This window comes from Penicillium expansum (assembly GCF_000769745.1).
Source record: "Penicillium expansum strain MD-8 chromosome Unknown contig294, whole genome shotgun sequence".
Lineage (NCBI taxonomy): Eukaryota > Fungi > Ascomycota > Eurotiomycetes > Eurotiales > Aspergillaceae > Penicillium > Penicillium expansum.
The window spans coordinates 193,334-208,686 of NW_015971224.1; the positions used below are offsets into that span (position 1 = coordinate 193,334).

The 15,353-nt window shown below is 48.3% G+C and overlaps 2 protein-coding genes across 2 annotated transcripts; one reads left to right on the forward strand and one right to left on the reverse strand.

Moving 5' to 3' along the window:
• Positions 1-998: 998 nt before the first annotated feature.
• On the forward strand, positions 999-5,904 carry PEX2_087240 (putative Rho guanyl nucleotide exchange factor; the record flags this gene model as incomplete). The annotated part of the gene is made up of 5 exons (XM_016745994.1): positions 999-3,225; positions 3,284-4,658; positions 4,769-4,945; positions 4,986-5,286; positions 5,338-5,904. The coding sequence occupies 5 exons, from the start codon at positions 999-1,001 to the stop codon at positions 5,902-5,904; spliced, it is 4,647 nt and encodes a 1,548-aa protein (XP_016601599.1).
• A 329-nt stretch (positions 5,905-6,233) lies between these two features.
• Positions 6,234-13,429, reverse strand: PEX2_087250 (tRNA(Ile)-lysidine/2-thiocytidine synthase; the record flags this gene model as incomplete). Its single annotated transcript, XM_016745995.1, has 12 exons — positions 6,234-7,960; positions 8,020-8,196; positions 9,004-9,521; positions 9,572-9,816; positions 9,871-9,939; positions 9,994-10,032; positions 10,085-10,655; positions 10,712-10,919; positions 11,048-11,115; positions 11,165-11,210; positions 11,300-11,325; positions 11,841-13,429. 12 exons carry the CDS (start codon positions 13,427-13,429, stop codon positions 6,234-6,236), a joined length of 5,283 nt encoding a protein of 1,760 aa, XP_016601600.1.
• Positions 13,430-15,353: the final 1,924 nt, after the last annotated feature.

Consider the following 15,353-nt stretch of genomic DNA (forward strand, 5'->3'; position numbering starts at 1 on the left):
TTCATCAAAATATTAGCACGGCGATCATCAATATAGTGGCTGATATATTTTCCGAGTAAACAAAGATGGGATTTCCGAATTGACTACGTACATTATTTATGAAACTTGCTTTTTGAACTATCCGAAACATAATGGCTTTGTGCGTTAGACAGATCTAGTATTTCTGTCTATTCTTATCATGAAACATATTCATATCGGTCTAGCATCAAGCTCGTGTACAACAATTTGAAACTGTAGAGAGCAAACAAGGTGCGAGGAACCCCATATATTCGGCGAATCATGCAGATGTGACCTGTCACACTGGTCCTTGCAGCAGTTGGGGATCGCAACGATAGCAACGGTGTTGATAGCGTTGGCCGGACAAAACATAGCACAGTAAACATTAAAAACAAGAGAGGAGGACACATCAAAGTCGAGAATGTAATTCTTACAACCTACCGGAGTGTGCTGAGCATATTCAAGTCATTCTTTTATTATTATTTCTTTTTACTATTCTTAGTGTTAGGCGCTAATACCCGCTCTTGGTCTATCGGGCTATCGCGATATCAACCCACCGCTTCTCCGTCCCCGTCCCCGCCTCAAAACAAACGCCTCCCCTCAATCTTACACTTCCTTTTACTTACGTTTTGGATATTTTCCTTTATTTTCTTTTTATTCACGACACTGCACGTGTCTACTTGAATCTATGAATTGAGTGGATATTTTCTGTACCTCAGCTTCTATGGAGGGGAGCACGAATGTCGCAATTGCTTTACCAAAAACAGGATAACACATCCTACATGCGATCTTCAACTGTCTTTCACTCACTCTAGGAAAATTCCTCTCATTTAATTCCAAACACTGCGCCCTTGTGTTTCCCGTCACTCGCTACCTTGCAGCTGCATCGCTCCTTCTACGCCAAACTCCGGCGCATTTCATTTGTTTATCGCACACGATAGCGCTTGCTCAACAGCTTCTCGCATTCCGCACTTGCATTGCAAGTGAAACCACCATTCGTTATGGCGACTATCGCACCTCCCCCCGCAGCTCCTACACTGGCAGACCTGCCTCTCGAACATCTCAGTCTCTATCACGTCGTCGATCCATGTTTATCATCCATCCTCGTCTTTTATGGTGCCGTTTCCACCGCCAATGCCACTGTGAGCAGTTCCCGTATCCAGGCCCATATATTTACACCCGCCGGGTTTCAAAGTTACCCTCGAATCACTGTGTCCCCGGCTGCCCCCGTGTATGCTGCGGTCAACCACTTACCCCGCGAAAAACAAGGAGATGAAGTGTGTCGCGGACTTGCAGTCAGCATGCTGAGGTATTTTGCCGAACTTTCTGAACCGGTCAAGCACCGTCTGACTGGGGTGGCTCGCGCTGGAAGACCGGGGGGAAAGGCGCCCAAGATGTTCGATGAGATGCATGCTGCAGACCTGGCCAACCGGATGACAAAGGTGGACGACTCATTGGAGATCATTCAGGATATTCGGAGCGCATATCAAGAACGTAAGGTGCCATGGATTGACATCGATGTGGTACTTCCTACGGGTACTATCCAGCCATCCCACCGGCGAGAAAGTGGCGGATCAGAGCTTGGGGAGAGTCAGAATCCTCAGTACGGTCCATACACACCCTTGATAGAGGCGTTGGGAGATCCTATGTTTTTGCCAACATCTCGACTGAAGCGTGCGCCGTCTCAGCCGACCAATGTCAGCAAATCGCGGCTGTTCGCAAGGAACCAGAAAGAGGCCCTCCGTCTCACCATGTGTGAGCTTGTGGACACCGAAGAGAGATATGTCGCGAAACTGTATTCTCTTGTCCATGAAGTGGCCGACGAATTTCGGCAAAAGGCTGTGGACAGAGGGCCATCCAGTAAAAGCCCCGACGAGGCAGCTTTGGCGGCATTATTTCCACCATGTTTGAATGAAATTCTAGAAGTCAACCTGGGATTTCTCGATGTCATTCGACAAGTGCTTGATGAAACCGAGAAAGATGCGATCACAGATATTGGTCAGGACACGGAGCTCCCTTCCAATCGTCGGGGTCTCCCGAGAGACAGAGCAGATCCGCTTGGAGCTCTGGCATTCGCAAAGGCCCTATTTGAATGGCTACCACAATTTTCCCAGCCATACGCGGAGTATATGCGAGCACATACGGGCTTTACACAAACTCTGAATTTGTTCATGAAAGATAAGAACTCTAGCTTTTCGAAGAGAGTATACGAGACGGGGGAGCAGAGATTGCGCTCTTTGTTGATGGAACCTGTTCAGCGACTCCCTCGATACAGTCTGTTGATTGACACCATGACTAGCAATCTGCCCTTGGTTCATCCTGCCGTGCGAACTCTGTTGAAAGCACGAGACATTGTGAAGGATATATGTGCGCTAGAGAATAATTCCCCATCGAGCCACGCCCAAAGCCTTCAACGCCTGAAGGAGCTAGTCAATGGATGGCCAGCGAACACATTTCCTGAAGGCCGGCTGATTACCGCAGTCGACTTCAACGAGATTACCCCTCCCTACAATTTAGACACACAGTCATCTGGCAACAGCACAGGGATCATGCTTCTTTATAAGACCTGCCTGGTTCTTCTAGCAAAGCCTGCCGAAAGCCGTGCCACGGCCCGTGGTGTGCTGGCTGACATCGACAATGCGGCCGCTTCAACCAGTGATATGTCCACATCTTTACCCCAAGCTGAACTCCAAGTTGTGCAGGTCCTAGAATTCCATAACGTGCGTTGTATGCAGTCCGCATGTGGTCGGATTTTGTTTGTTGCGCCAATTTCAGCCAAGTCCATGACAGATGAGACAAGCGCCGGAGCCGACCTACTTGCATTGGAATTGGCTGGAACGTATGAAGGAAGAGCCAATCGCCTAATTGAAGAAATGTCCAAAGCGAAGATCGAGGGCCGATTCCCCGAGAGTGAAAGAGAAGGAGGCAAATGGACGCTGCGAAGCCCTCCCACCGGAGCTGCGAGTAACGTGGGAATTCTGGCTTGTGTGTGCGAGGATGGCGAAAGCGCCGCGCTCAATCAGATCCAGTCATCCCCCATACGAATTGTTTTTGATGCATCCAAGGCGACTTGTAGTCAAATGTTGAGAGATTCCAATCTTGAGGTCATCATATCGATATCTCCTCCAAATGGAGATCAATACAGACTAGATGTCGATTCAGTGGTTGGATCTGGGTCTACGGATTTGATCACGGTGGACACCTTCATTCCCACTCTTTCAAGGCGTCGTAAGTGAATTCCCCCTTAACAATTCTGTCGTCTTACTACTGACATGTATAAACAAAGTTCAATATTTGCTCTCGCCTCTGCATAGCCCCCGAAACCCAGCATTGACGGACCCATTGGTTCATTCGAACTTTGAAATCCTTCGGTATATCGCCAGCAGCTTAATCACGCAAGTCAAGTCTTCACGGGGATTCCGGCCACCTTCGCCGACCAAACTGATCTCAAATCTGTTGGGTGGTAGCCGTGAAAATGTGCCCACGATTAAAGGGCAAGGATCGGCCACTCTTACCGGCGAATTCCCAAAAATGCCCCCGCCAAGAGGCAATCTATCGAGATCAAACACTTTGCCTTCGACATTCCCCGGAAAAGACAAAGAGAAGGACAAGGACAAAGAGAAGGAGAAAGAGGAATCTGGGAACAAAATATCAGTTGTCGGGGCATCTGCCTCTAAGGGATTGGATACTCAGTTCGGGTTGCTGGAACAAACATTTGCAGCATATGTACTTTCTCTGCAGTCTCGGAGTGGAAACATCCTGGGCCGAATGCTTCGAGTCAGGGATCAGGTTGATCGGGCGCCAGTCAATGAGCTCTACAACATTTTGCTGGAAGACCCAAGCAAAATCCAGGCTGCCGCCGAAGTGCCAGTTGATACGCTTTTCGTCGCATTTGAAACCTTCCTGGCGAACGCTTGGAGACGAAGCATGGGCCCTATATTGAGCTCCTCTTCTCTGAAATGGGTACAGAGCCAGTTTGACACTATGATACCGAGAGATTTTGATGAGCAATTCCGGAAATTTGTGACAGACATGAGCCCACAAAATAGACGAGCTCTAGCTGCAATCATTCGACTACTTGCTGAGCTACTGGATGCATCCGGAAATGACGGAGATCGCGGTGCTTTGACGATGGCATTTGCGGAGGTACTCACCGAGGACGGAGATCCCAGCCATCATGTCTCCCTTTTAGATCGACTGGTCGAAGACTTTGACAACCTCTTCGAAGAATTTGTTCCTGGTGGTACCTCTGTGGAAGGAACACTGACCTGCGATCAATCGAAATCGCATACCAACACTGGATCTGTCGGTTCCAACTCCTCCTCTTTCCGGAAACGCTTTGGCTTTGGTATGCATAGGGATACCTCGAAAAATGACGGCGAAAGCAAAGTCGCAGCAATTTTACGGACATTGAGCAAGAAGCAAAGCCCCGCCGGCTCAGAGCCCAATACACCCAAGGGCTCTCTGATGCGTTCCAAGTCGACTGATGTGGACGCTCGTCTGGGATTCCTTCGCCCTGCGTCTCGCGATCGTCCTACGTCTCGCGATCGTCCTACATCCCGAGATCGCCCTACATCTCGCGATCGCCCTGAATCCCGGGATCGTCCGTACCGTCCGTACGGGTTCGCTTCTGAGGAGCAAATCTCGAGGCCGGGCACCGGGTACGAGAACCCGCCTTCTCTATCTTCTTTCCGAGGATTCTCTGAAGATGCCGTGCCGAGGACTCGCAGAAAACGAAGGAGCTCTCTTTCGGACTTACGACCACTCACAGCATCCTCAGATGCATCCAGTATATCTCCGACTCAACAGCTCCGCCCGACGACCCCTTCCAGCCGCCCACGAGGAGAAGTGGTAACGCCCACCAAGCAGTCCAGACCTCAGAGCAGCTACATACCAACATCGCCTATGCGTGGCCAATCACCAATGCGCGGCCAATCACCAATGCGTGGTCAGTCACCAATGCGTTCTAAGCCGCCAGCAAAATCTAGCTCACCGACGCGACTAGGATCACCCATTCGCCGTCTGTCTCCGCCCCGTCCGTCTACGCCGAGCAGGAAGGAGAACATTGATCCCAGAACCCCACAGACGGAGCGTACAGCCAAGCCCAGGGGTAGTGTATCAGAATCGCCAGCAGAAGAGTCAAGGAGAAGATCCCACGCGTCAGGAATCCCTCAGCGCACTCCGGGCCTTCGGGAGCGGTCAACTACCAATAGTTCTGATACTAAGCGGCCCCAATCTTCATCTTCCTTGCAGAAACCGCAGAAACCGCGGATGCAAAGCCCGCAAAAGGTTGGTCACGTTGCATTTGTCTTGATATTGACTTCACTGACATTTCTTTAGTTACGTGATCGTGTTCAACTAGAAAAGAAGACCCAAAACTTCACTCAATTGGGCCTGAAAGACGAGCTCACGGAGCTTGGTAACGAATTACGTTCTCTGAAGCTTACACCACCAAGGCAATCCAACGCAATGAACCTGGAGTTTGATTTTGACCGTACAGACACCCCATATTCTGCTACCACCGCATCCCTTGAAGCTCGCATGCGCATTCTTGAAACCCGACTTGAGACGCTTACCGGGGAATACAATGGCCGCACAACCGCTCTCGAGCGAGACCTGGAGTCGTCATTGATTCTTAGCGAGAAGCGCGTGAAGAAATTAGACGAGCTTTATCGCGAGGCAAGCGCCGAGAACGAAGCTCTCTATGATCGGTTTAATACCGAGCTCAGCAAGATTGCAAAGGATGTCCGCTTGGGCCACGCAGAAGATGCCTTGAAGTCTCAACTGGCAAGTGCTCTAGACGAGATCGGTCGAGTGAAGAAAGAAAACTTCCGCTTGAAACGAGAAGTCGGAGGTCTTCGAGCCCAGTCGGCTGCCGCTGCACTGCTCAAGGCGAGCGATCAATGACCCAATACACATCATCGAGGGCTTGTTCCATCATTCATTCCTTTTCCACACCCGGACATCTTACTCAACAACCTGACACCTGTCACATTTATCTTTTTCTTTCGACTTGTATTTTGATACCGCACAAGCCTCTTCTACTTTCCTTTGAACACCTATTCATTTGCATACATATCATGAGCCTTTATTATTTGTATTCATTCCGATTTCTTGTCACCCTTCATACTGGCCTATCTGCACAGATAGCCATTGACCATGCATGCATAGCTCAGGAGATCAAGTTTTTACAGGACTTGCTTTTTTTGTTTGTCTAGGTGTTGTTGTCGTGTACACTAAGCCTCTTCGGCATCTTTATCCACCGGCCAGCCCATCAGGCGTAGTGCCTCAGTGTCAATCGTTTTGTACATCCACTGCCATTTCAGTTTCCAGCGACAGCGTAGATGTACCAATTCCACCTCACTGAGAGAAGAATACTTAGCCGAATGGCCAGATAGCCGATAGTCCAAAGTTGGCAATGCCAGCTGTTGCCAAACCTTCTGACCCAGAGGCTTTTCTGGCTTAGATATGATGCCTTCCCTTGATATCACAGGTAAAGTAAACCGCAGCTGAGCAGGCGCTTCAGCAGACAAGAGGGCTTTGAGGTACTCAAAAGTCCCGGGCATTTTCTGTTCAGCAGCGGAATCCTTGGTCGTTCGCCCCAGCGGCCTTGAATGAACCGTATTTTTGCGTATCCGTTCAATATCAAATTTGTGGAACGGACGTATAGTAAGTGGGACACTTATCAATTGATCCCCCAGCTCACTGGGATCACGGTCGACCGCAACAAGACGAAGCCGCATCCAGTACCGGTTATCCCACAAAACCCACGGAGTAAAACTGCCACTAGGCGAGACGTTGATCTGCGTCACGGGGTCACGATCTCTCATGAATGGTTGTCGGGATAGCAACCAGATATTATCACCCCCGCGACGTGGGTCTTGGGACTTTCCAAGCGTGGAGGCTTCGCTTTCGAGGCGCTGGAATAAAACCCCTGCTACCGTGAAGGCCTTTCTTCTTTTCTGGTCATTGGATGTGGCGCTTGCATCATGAGAGCTATCTTGACCGGGGAACACATTGGAAACTAGTGACTCATAGCTGCGTAGCGAGAAATGGCTATCGGGGAATGGAGAGACTAGTTCTGTGATGCGGCGGAGAACGATAGTCTGGATCTGTCGGGTTCGAGAAGCTGATAATGTTGCCAGTTGGGGGTCCATGGATGCTGGGCTTGTGTTTAGGAATTGAATGACCGCTGACCCTGCCTTGGGGTTGAAATCTAGAATTCGGCATTGGGATGAGAGGAGGTAGTTGGAAAGCTCGTTTGACCTCTGGAGGAGGTTTTGGCTTGATCGGATTAGGGAGAGGATGGATTGTGATTCCAGCGCACGAGGTAGGGAGTTTGAGGTGCGAAGGCTGCGGATGGCGTTCCGGGGAGTGAGGGTTGGGTCGAAATTTGTTGGGTCGGAGACGTAGGGGACTTTGTTTTTGTGGCAGGTCTCCAAAAGACTTGATTTGGTGAAGGAGAGTAGAGGTCGGCAGATGAATATGCCGGGGCTTGCCATGTTTACTTTGGATGTGTGATTAGAGTAGACTTTATCTGTCCTAGCGTTTGGGTCAGGGAAAGTGATGAACCCATGCTTCTGGTTATCGAATCGAACTTTGGGTTGGGGTTTTGTCGGTGGTCTTGTGGGGATTGATGTAGTCGACCAGCTCTCAGAAGCCCCGAAGAGACCATGGCATTCGGGAATTCGAGCAACTTCGGGGATGCCGCCAAGACCTAAACCACTTGCCCCAGCGGATAGCCGCCAAATGGTGGTTTCGACGTTGTCATCTTGATGATGGCCTAAAAGCAACGTTTCAAGTTTGAATTCATGACAAGCTATGCCGAGGGCTTGGAAACGGAGTCGTCGAGCATGTGTCTCAAAGGCGGATGGCAGAGGACTCGATGCTCCAGACTTTGGCGAAGACAATTGACTTGAAGTAATTTCAGACCAGTCCAGACTGAGGATCTGGGTTTTTATGTCTGTTTAAACATGGTTAAATAATCTTCTAAAAATGTAAATATTCTGACTTGGTACGTACCCATATCACGAAGCCAGCCAGCAACCTTTTGTGCCTCAACAGTGCTTTCTGGACGGGCACGATGATCTACCACAAAGGCAGTGACAGAAATGGCTCCAGCAACATCTGACGATCGTTCTAGTTGCTTGCATAGGTATGCCAGAGCCATAGAGTCGGCGCCGCCACTGACGGCGATTCCTGCCAATTCGCGCGTCAGCCATAAGCTCTTGAGATACAAACAACGAGTATATAATAATTTCAATACTCAAAGCTTACCAAACCTCCGTGGAAGCTGCAGAGTGTCATTATCACCGGGTTTCTTTCCATATTTGGCGCTGCCATAATTAACGCGAGCCCGTCGCGATCCGGACCATGCTTGCTGGAAGCAACGCTGGAACAGAAATGGCGAGATTGATATATTTCCGGCCATGTCTACTCCGCTTTGGATCAAACATATGCTCGAAAACTCAACATCACTATCGACCTATAGATTATTCCACGCGCAGGAGAACCTCCGGGTGATATCGTCGGCTCGGTCAATCAATGTTCCCGAGAACGTGACCAGTAGGCCTTGACGCGAATATGTCCCCGAGATTCTGTCAAATATTATTCTAAATAATTAAGAAATGTTTTTGAAATATTGGGGCGAAATGTGTCAGTGTTTTGATGCTGACAGTAGTTTAAGTGGTGGTTGCTGAGTTCCATATACTGCTTTTGTTGGATTCTATACATTGCAGCAAACCAACACTATCGCACAGCGAGGTTCTGCATATTAGAAGGGCAGACATGGAAAAGTCGGTTTGCGCAATTTAAGCCGTTTTTACCTCCTATATTCTAGCTATGACATCAACAAGGAGGGAAAAATCTAAAGAAGATTCCCAAAAATACTACCAAAAAAACGTCTCGCCGCATGCGCAGCCGACTGTTCTCGTGATTTATATCTCTAGATCTCGAAGCAATTAGGAAAAGCAGCTAGGTAAGCGCCCTCAATTTCCCGGCCTATACCCCCAACGCCCTCGAAAATCACATCAGATTTCAGAGATCTGCCAAGAATTTCCACCCCATGTCGCAGCTCCTCCTTCAATCTATCAGCATCAGCAATCTCCGATGCAGGAGTAGGGTTATTGAGCAGGTGATAACAATCTGCAAGCCGATCCGTCGCTAGAGAGGCACGCAGTCGATGCAGTAGCATGAGAAGAGCGTAGCAGCTTTGTATCCCCGAGCAAGCAAAGTAAGGAATGGTTTTCGGATATGTCGGGGACCTAGAAGAAGGTGCTGACCCAAGTGGATTCGGATACGGTAAATTGCGATATATTGTCGTGACCACGAGCGAGGACTTGAGGCAGATGATCGAGGATTCCTGCTCGGTGAACGGGAATGAGATCTCGCAGTCTGTCACCCATTTGGGAGGAGATGTTTGATGCGGGAAATCCGCACTGTTGATTGCTGTGAGATCGCAGTATTTGTCGAGGAAAAGTGGAATGTCCATGAATGCCCGAAAGCGGTGCAGTCGAGTGCGAGCACTATCAAGGTTCAGTAAAATATGCGTCGAGATTAAAGATGAATTGCTTACGCATGGATGAACATTCGGCTGATCATCCACATGTTTTGGGCTACGGATGCTTCTGGGTTTTCATCAAAAGTCGTCAGAAGGTGGCGGTCGGTTTCGCCTATCAAAGATGCAATTTTCGAATCCAGTTTGCGTATTCGAGTGCCAAAATCGGAGAGAACGGTTGTTTCATCCACGCGTTCGATGTTCTGGACAATTTTGCTAGACTCGAAAAGAGCCTCTTGTGTTTTCATCATTATGGGCCATGGCTTGTAACTGTCAGTAGAGGATTGAAGAGTTATGAAAGAAGTTAAATAACTTACCTCCAGATATACATCAAATTTAGGATAAGGAGTCGTTATTCGTGGATCATTCAAAGAAACAATTGGTGGCTAAATATCAATCAGTCAACATCGGTCAGTCAAAGTGTTCATATTTTCTCTTACAGAAAAATGGAGGTTCGACGATAGATATGAGATCCAAATCTATAGGACCAGTGAACAACAGCTCCGACAATGCCATGTTTCTTTCACTAACCGTCATCCACCAAGCTCGTCTCTGTGCCTCAGAATAATCCGTCGTTGTCGAGTCAAGTCTATGAATGGAGATATCCATAGCAGTTGTGATAGCCTGGTTACCTCGAGCCCGCATTCTGGATATATTACCACGCTGGCAATACTCATAAATGCCAAGGACCACAAGAGCCAGAATCGGATGAAGCTGAGTAGATACCTGAGGATGTAGCTCACTTTGTACCCGAAGGGATTCTGTCCCAGGTAAATTGGTGCTCAAAGCAGGTAACAAATCGTCAGTTTCAGTTTCCACAGCAGCCAGTGCCGCCTGGGCAAATAGCTGTGCGTACAACCGCCTACGCGCAAGGCTCGGTTCGGCCATTGGAAAGGTGTCTTCAGTGGTAGGTATGAGCACTAGCATTGCGGACAAAGCAAGACTCAGCGACGATGTTGGCCAGTAAGGCATATGGCACTTTTTTGCTTGAGAACTTTGGTCAAATGGCCCAATAAGGGTAGGATGATCTTCGTGCTGTGGTGCCACCGAAGGCGGCAGCAAGGGTAAATATGGATGGATGTAAATATAGTAGGCATTGGCACTGTGTGTCCAATTAGCAGTTGCTCATGCTTTGAATCATGTGTCTTTTGCACAAACATTTCCGTTTCGGATTGATAGGCACGTATCACTGATGACCCCACATCGTGCACAGGAACCGAGTCAAAGGAGCTATCATCATGCGGGGTGAGTTGGCCCCAGATCTGGTGGGTTCCATCCACAATTGACAGAGAATCCGGGGACAGGTCAAGATTGTGGATCCCAGCGAATGGCGATACCAGACCAATCGTGTTATCAAGGAATGGTTCTAGCCGATTGTTAGATACTATGACGGCTTTTTAAGCAAGAAGACTTGAGCTACCATATTCATGGGTGGCATCTGACATTGAAGATGGCAATGAGTTGCCAGTTGATCGTCGTTGCATCTCTTCATACTGGGCTCCTCTGCGAGGACCACCCCGGCGACTGGGTCGATAACTACACTCTCTTTTTCTACCAAAGCACTAATCAAGAAATTAGCCAATGAGTACCATAATGAGGGGTTAGACATACACTGCCACAGGGATGCTGGCCATCACAACGTGTTTTCGATGTTCGACTACAAAATATGAGCTCAATGCAAGAATGAGTGGTTAACAAGGCATGCAACGCACCACGCCAGACACGCAGCTTTCACTGGTGGTTTACCGACACGAGGCATCTTGTCTAATTGCCTGAAAAATGCAGTTAGTGATGATTATCTCTGGGCTGTAGGGACGTCACCATGGCACGTGATATCTATACCCTGATCGGGTGAGGGCAATTTTGACGTGATAAGATCTACCCACTTTGACTTTTGACTTATCTGTTGCCTCTATTACTTCGCAAGAAGACCAATAGGCCATTGAAAGTATAGTTTGTCCAAGGTAAAGAAGTTAGTTCTGGTTCGGCGTTTGATTTTTGGACCAAACACCGAATCAACCGTCATTGGCAGAGGACACCCGCTATCGGCGACTGATCAATATTTACTACGAAAATATATCTGCAATGTTTTAAGAATACATAGTGCATTAATGATAAATTGGGAATAAATTGGGAATAAATTGGGAATATAAGATAGAAAAACAATTTACATGTATCAATTTATTTGCAACAACTCTTGCCAAGATTGGGCGCTTGCGAGGTATCCAGACGACAGAAACAAGAAGACGTTACAGGCACATCAGCCACGGCAACTGCTATCGCTAACTGCGGCGCAATAATGCTCGCCTCTTCATGTCGACCAAGACGTATCAAGCATTCATGGTAGCCCTGCAAAGCCCATACATTATTCGGATGCTGACGAGCACGGATTAGAGTGCTATCGATACCCAAGTCAGCCTGGTAGACAGCCGCTGCATCCTCGACATGGCCCTGCTCTAGCAAGAGAGCAGCGTATGCATGGCGGGTGGGTTGCATCCAACTCCAGGGCTCACTGTAGCCCAGCCCATCATCCAATTCAATCGAGCGACGTAGATGCTCGAAAGCCTCCGTGTAGTTCCCGCGACGGTACTCGATCTCTCCGTCCAGCATTTCCGACGCCACCCCCAGAATATCAATGCACTTGTTGGGCCAGTCCAAGCGCGTATCCGGGACTCGATCCCGCGCTGCTCGATATAGATCTCGCTCTCGCTCTGCATCCGGCACGTTCCCTGAAGCTGCATATGCCACACCCTTGGCATAGTGCAGAACCGCTATCGTCATGCAGTACAGGTCTGGATCTGAGGGGATCGCAATTTTGATAATCTCATCCCACATGCCGAAGCGTATCATGATGTGTGCGCGTACGGACATGAAAACTTCGATGTAGTCCGCCAGGGCCGAGAGCAGTTCTTTCGGCAAAGTGGCCTCCATCCGGTCCACGGCTGTAAATGCGGCCTGTTTCTGGCCCGCAAACATGGCGGCGTAGATGAGCGAGTGGTAGGTGTGCATGCGGTAGACTGAGTAGAAATTAAATGGGCCTTTCAGCGCCAGGTATTTCTCGTCTGCAATAGCGGCACGCTGGTTGGCGCGCACGGCACTTCGATAGTCTCCAACCAGCACATCCAGATGGGATGGCATGTGAGTGATATGGCCCGCATCTGGAACGAGATCACGGAGGTGGTCCGCCGGTCGGAGACCTAGTTCTGGGAAGGGTGACATCTCAATGAGATGGATGTACATGTGCAGGAGACCGGGGTGTTTGGACGCATCTTTATGTTGGAGAGCTGTCTCCAGAACCCTCTTTGCTTCCATTGTACGAGCACCTGGGTTTGGTGCGCCGGTCACCGAGTCCCACAATTTCCAGGGGGTGAGGCTGATCATGGAATCAGCGTATAGAGTGACCACATCCAAATCATCGCTAAACTGTTCATATGCCTCTTTCATGGCATCGGCATATGCAATATTTTGAATAGCATATTGTTCCATGCTAGCAGGCTTATCACTTTGATAGCGGGCGGAGATTGCCTTGGCGAGGACCTGTTCCAGGGGGGAACCATTTTTTTTAGAGAGAAAACGAGCTTTGATTGCAGCTCGATATGTATTTTCAACGACAGCTGCCAAATCGTTGCCCAGGAAATCCCAGGGCTGGTTGTAGTTGGGACCGAGAGAATAGGCCAACCCCCAGTAGGCCATTACACATAATGGATCATGCACAAGTGCCTGTTTGAAACAGACGACGGATTCCTTATGGTTAAAAGAATATGCCCATACCAGACCACGGTCGAACCATATTTGGGCTTCAGGACTAGTGGTTGTGATCACCTTCCCGTATGACCCCAGGTTGTAGGGATATTCTTCAGTTGATGCCTTTGTCATTTTTTGAAGATATATGCCCTTGGGGTGCCCTTGGGTGCCACCGTATGATGTTAGCGGGAAGGTGAAGAAGAATATTGACGAGTTCGGGTTTAGGCGGGGTTCCCGCTACTTGTACCCAACGACTTCGGACTTTTCACGACTCCATTTTATTGGAATTATTTTATGTTGGCGTGAGATATTTTGAACTTGGGAACTAGTGAACTAGTGAACTATTGAACAATTGTGAACTATACTGTCTATATTGCATCTTATTGGACCCCAGTTGGTATGTAAATACGATTAGGTTGTACTAGATTGTACTATTGTTTTAGTAGATCATATTTATACACCTATTACTATTACACAATGATCTGTTCTTTCCATTCAATTGCTTTTCCTGATTCTTTAGATCTGATTCCCAAAAAAATTTAAGTACAAAAGAGTATAAATGAAACAGGGGTGAAATGCAGTTCAGCCTCAATAATCCCAGTCCCTATTTTCCCCGTCGGATCAGCCCACACTCTTATATATCTGGGTTTTTTCCCATCATATGTTGTCCCTAATTTAGGAAGTTCGTCTCCTTAATTTCAGACTTGAAATTGAGCTCTGTGCTTTCACTTTTGAAACCATCTAGTCTTCACTAAATTTGTCACTTTTCCTATGTTGTATATTTGCAGGGATATCTAGCCAAAGCCTTAATACAAGGTTAGACACGCTAGGCAATGGTGCACAATTGCACGGACCGACCTCCGATATATATCTATATATTATATATTATATATATCGCAACAAAAAGGGGCATATGCAATCCTGGACTATAACATACAACATAGAGATTTCTTAATGATCAATCTTTCATGGAAATTGCAAAACATTAATTAGTCAGCTTATGTCCCTGTCCAGGTGTCCAGGTGAAGTCCACCGATACCCGGATCTGAGCAAATTGGCCCAATAACAATTGACCAAAAATTGGGAAATGGGATTGGATCGGTCTCGCACATTCCATGCTGAGAAATTAATGCGAAGAAGCGATATCGCTCCAATTTATGGGAAATGCCGGCTGACCAATGTATAGACCTAGGCAAACAACATAATCACCTCTAGGGCTAGAGACTAGGCTGACTGAGAAAAAGCAAATTATTTCTAGGGCTATGTTATCCCTGGTGTTATCCCTGGGGCTGACCATCTCTTATGAAAGCCTTATGAAAGCCAGCATAATGCTGAATGATCTCCAAGCCTAATTATTGAACCAATCAGAGTGAAGCACTGTTCCCATGATCTGCGGGTGAGATACAAGGGAAAACATAAGCCAAATGTGACCTGTCTGCATGATTACGATATGTACCCTTGTTCGAGACATATTGCAGATCCCAGACATTCTAAGCTCGTTCCTGGGGCGAGGCAGACTCTAGGCAGACGCTTATCTTAGAAGCTCTTTGTTTGCTACGGGACTATACTCTCCCTAGATCCTCGACCTCTCTCTTCCATTTTCCTCACCATCGACTACCTATTCCTGCTTTCTCAACGCCAAGCTATACCCCAAATCACTCGAAATGGCACCGTCATCTTCACTTGAGACATTCCTACTGCATTTCGGTAGCTTCCTCGGTGAACGACTCGAGACAGCTCCCTTCCAGACCTTCCTCGTCTTGGCCTCTATCTGGATTCTCTCTATCCCGACTTTCGTCTTTCTCATCACCCGCTACTGGCCCTCTAATTCCGGAAATGCCAAACCTCAACTGCGATGTCGCTCGTGCGGGAGCACCGATGTTACTGAGACCCCTGCGGGGCCCTCGATTCCAACCCCGAGTGAGAAGAGGGATTGAGTCACGGGGCACAGAACGCCACATGGGACTAGGGGTCCAAGAGGAGAAACATGCGTTCGTTGGTCACCATGTGTCAGCCCTGGACTAAGCAGCCTATTTTGGATTTTCCGGTTAATCGC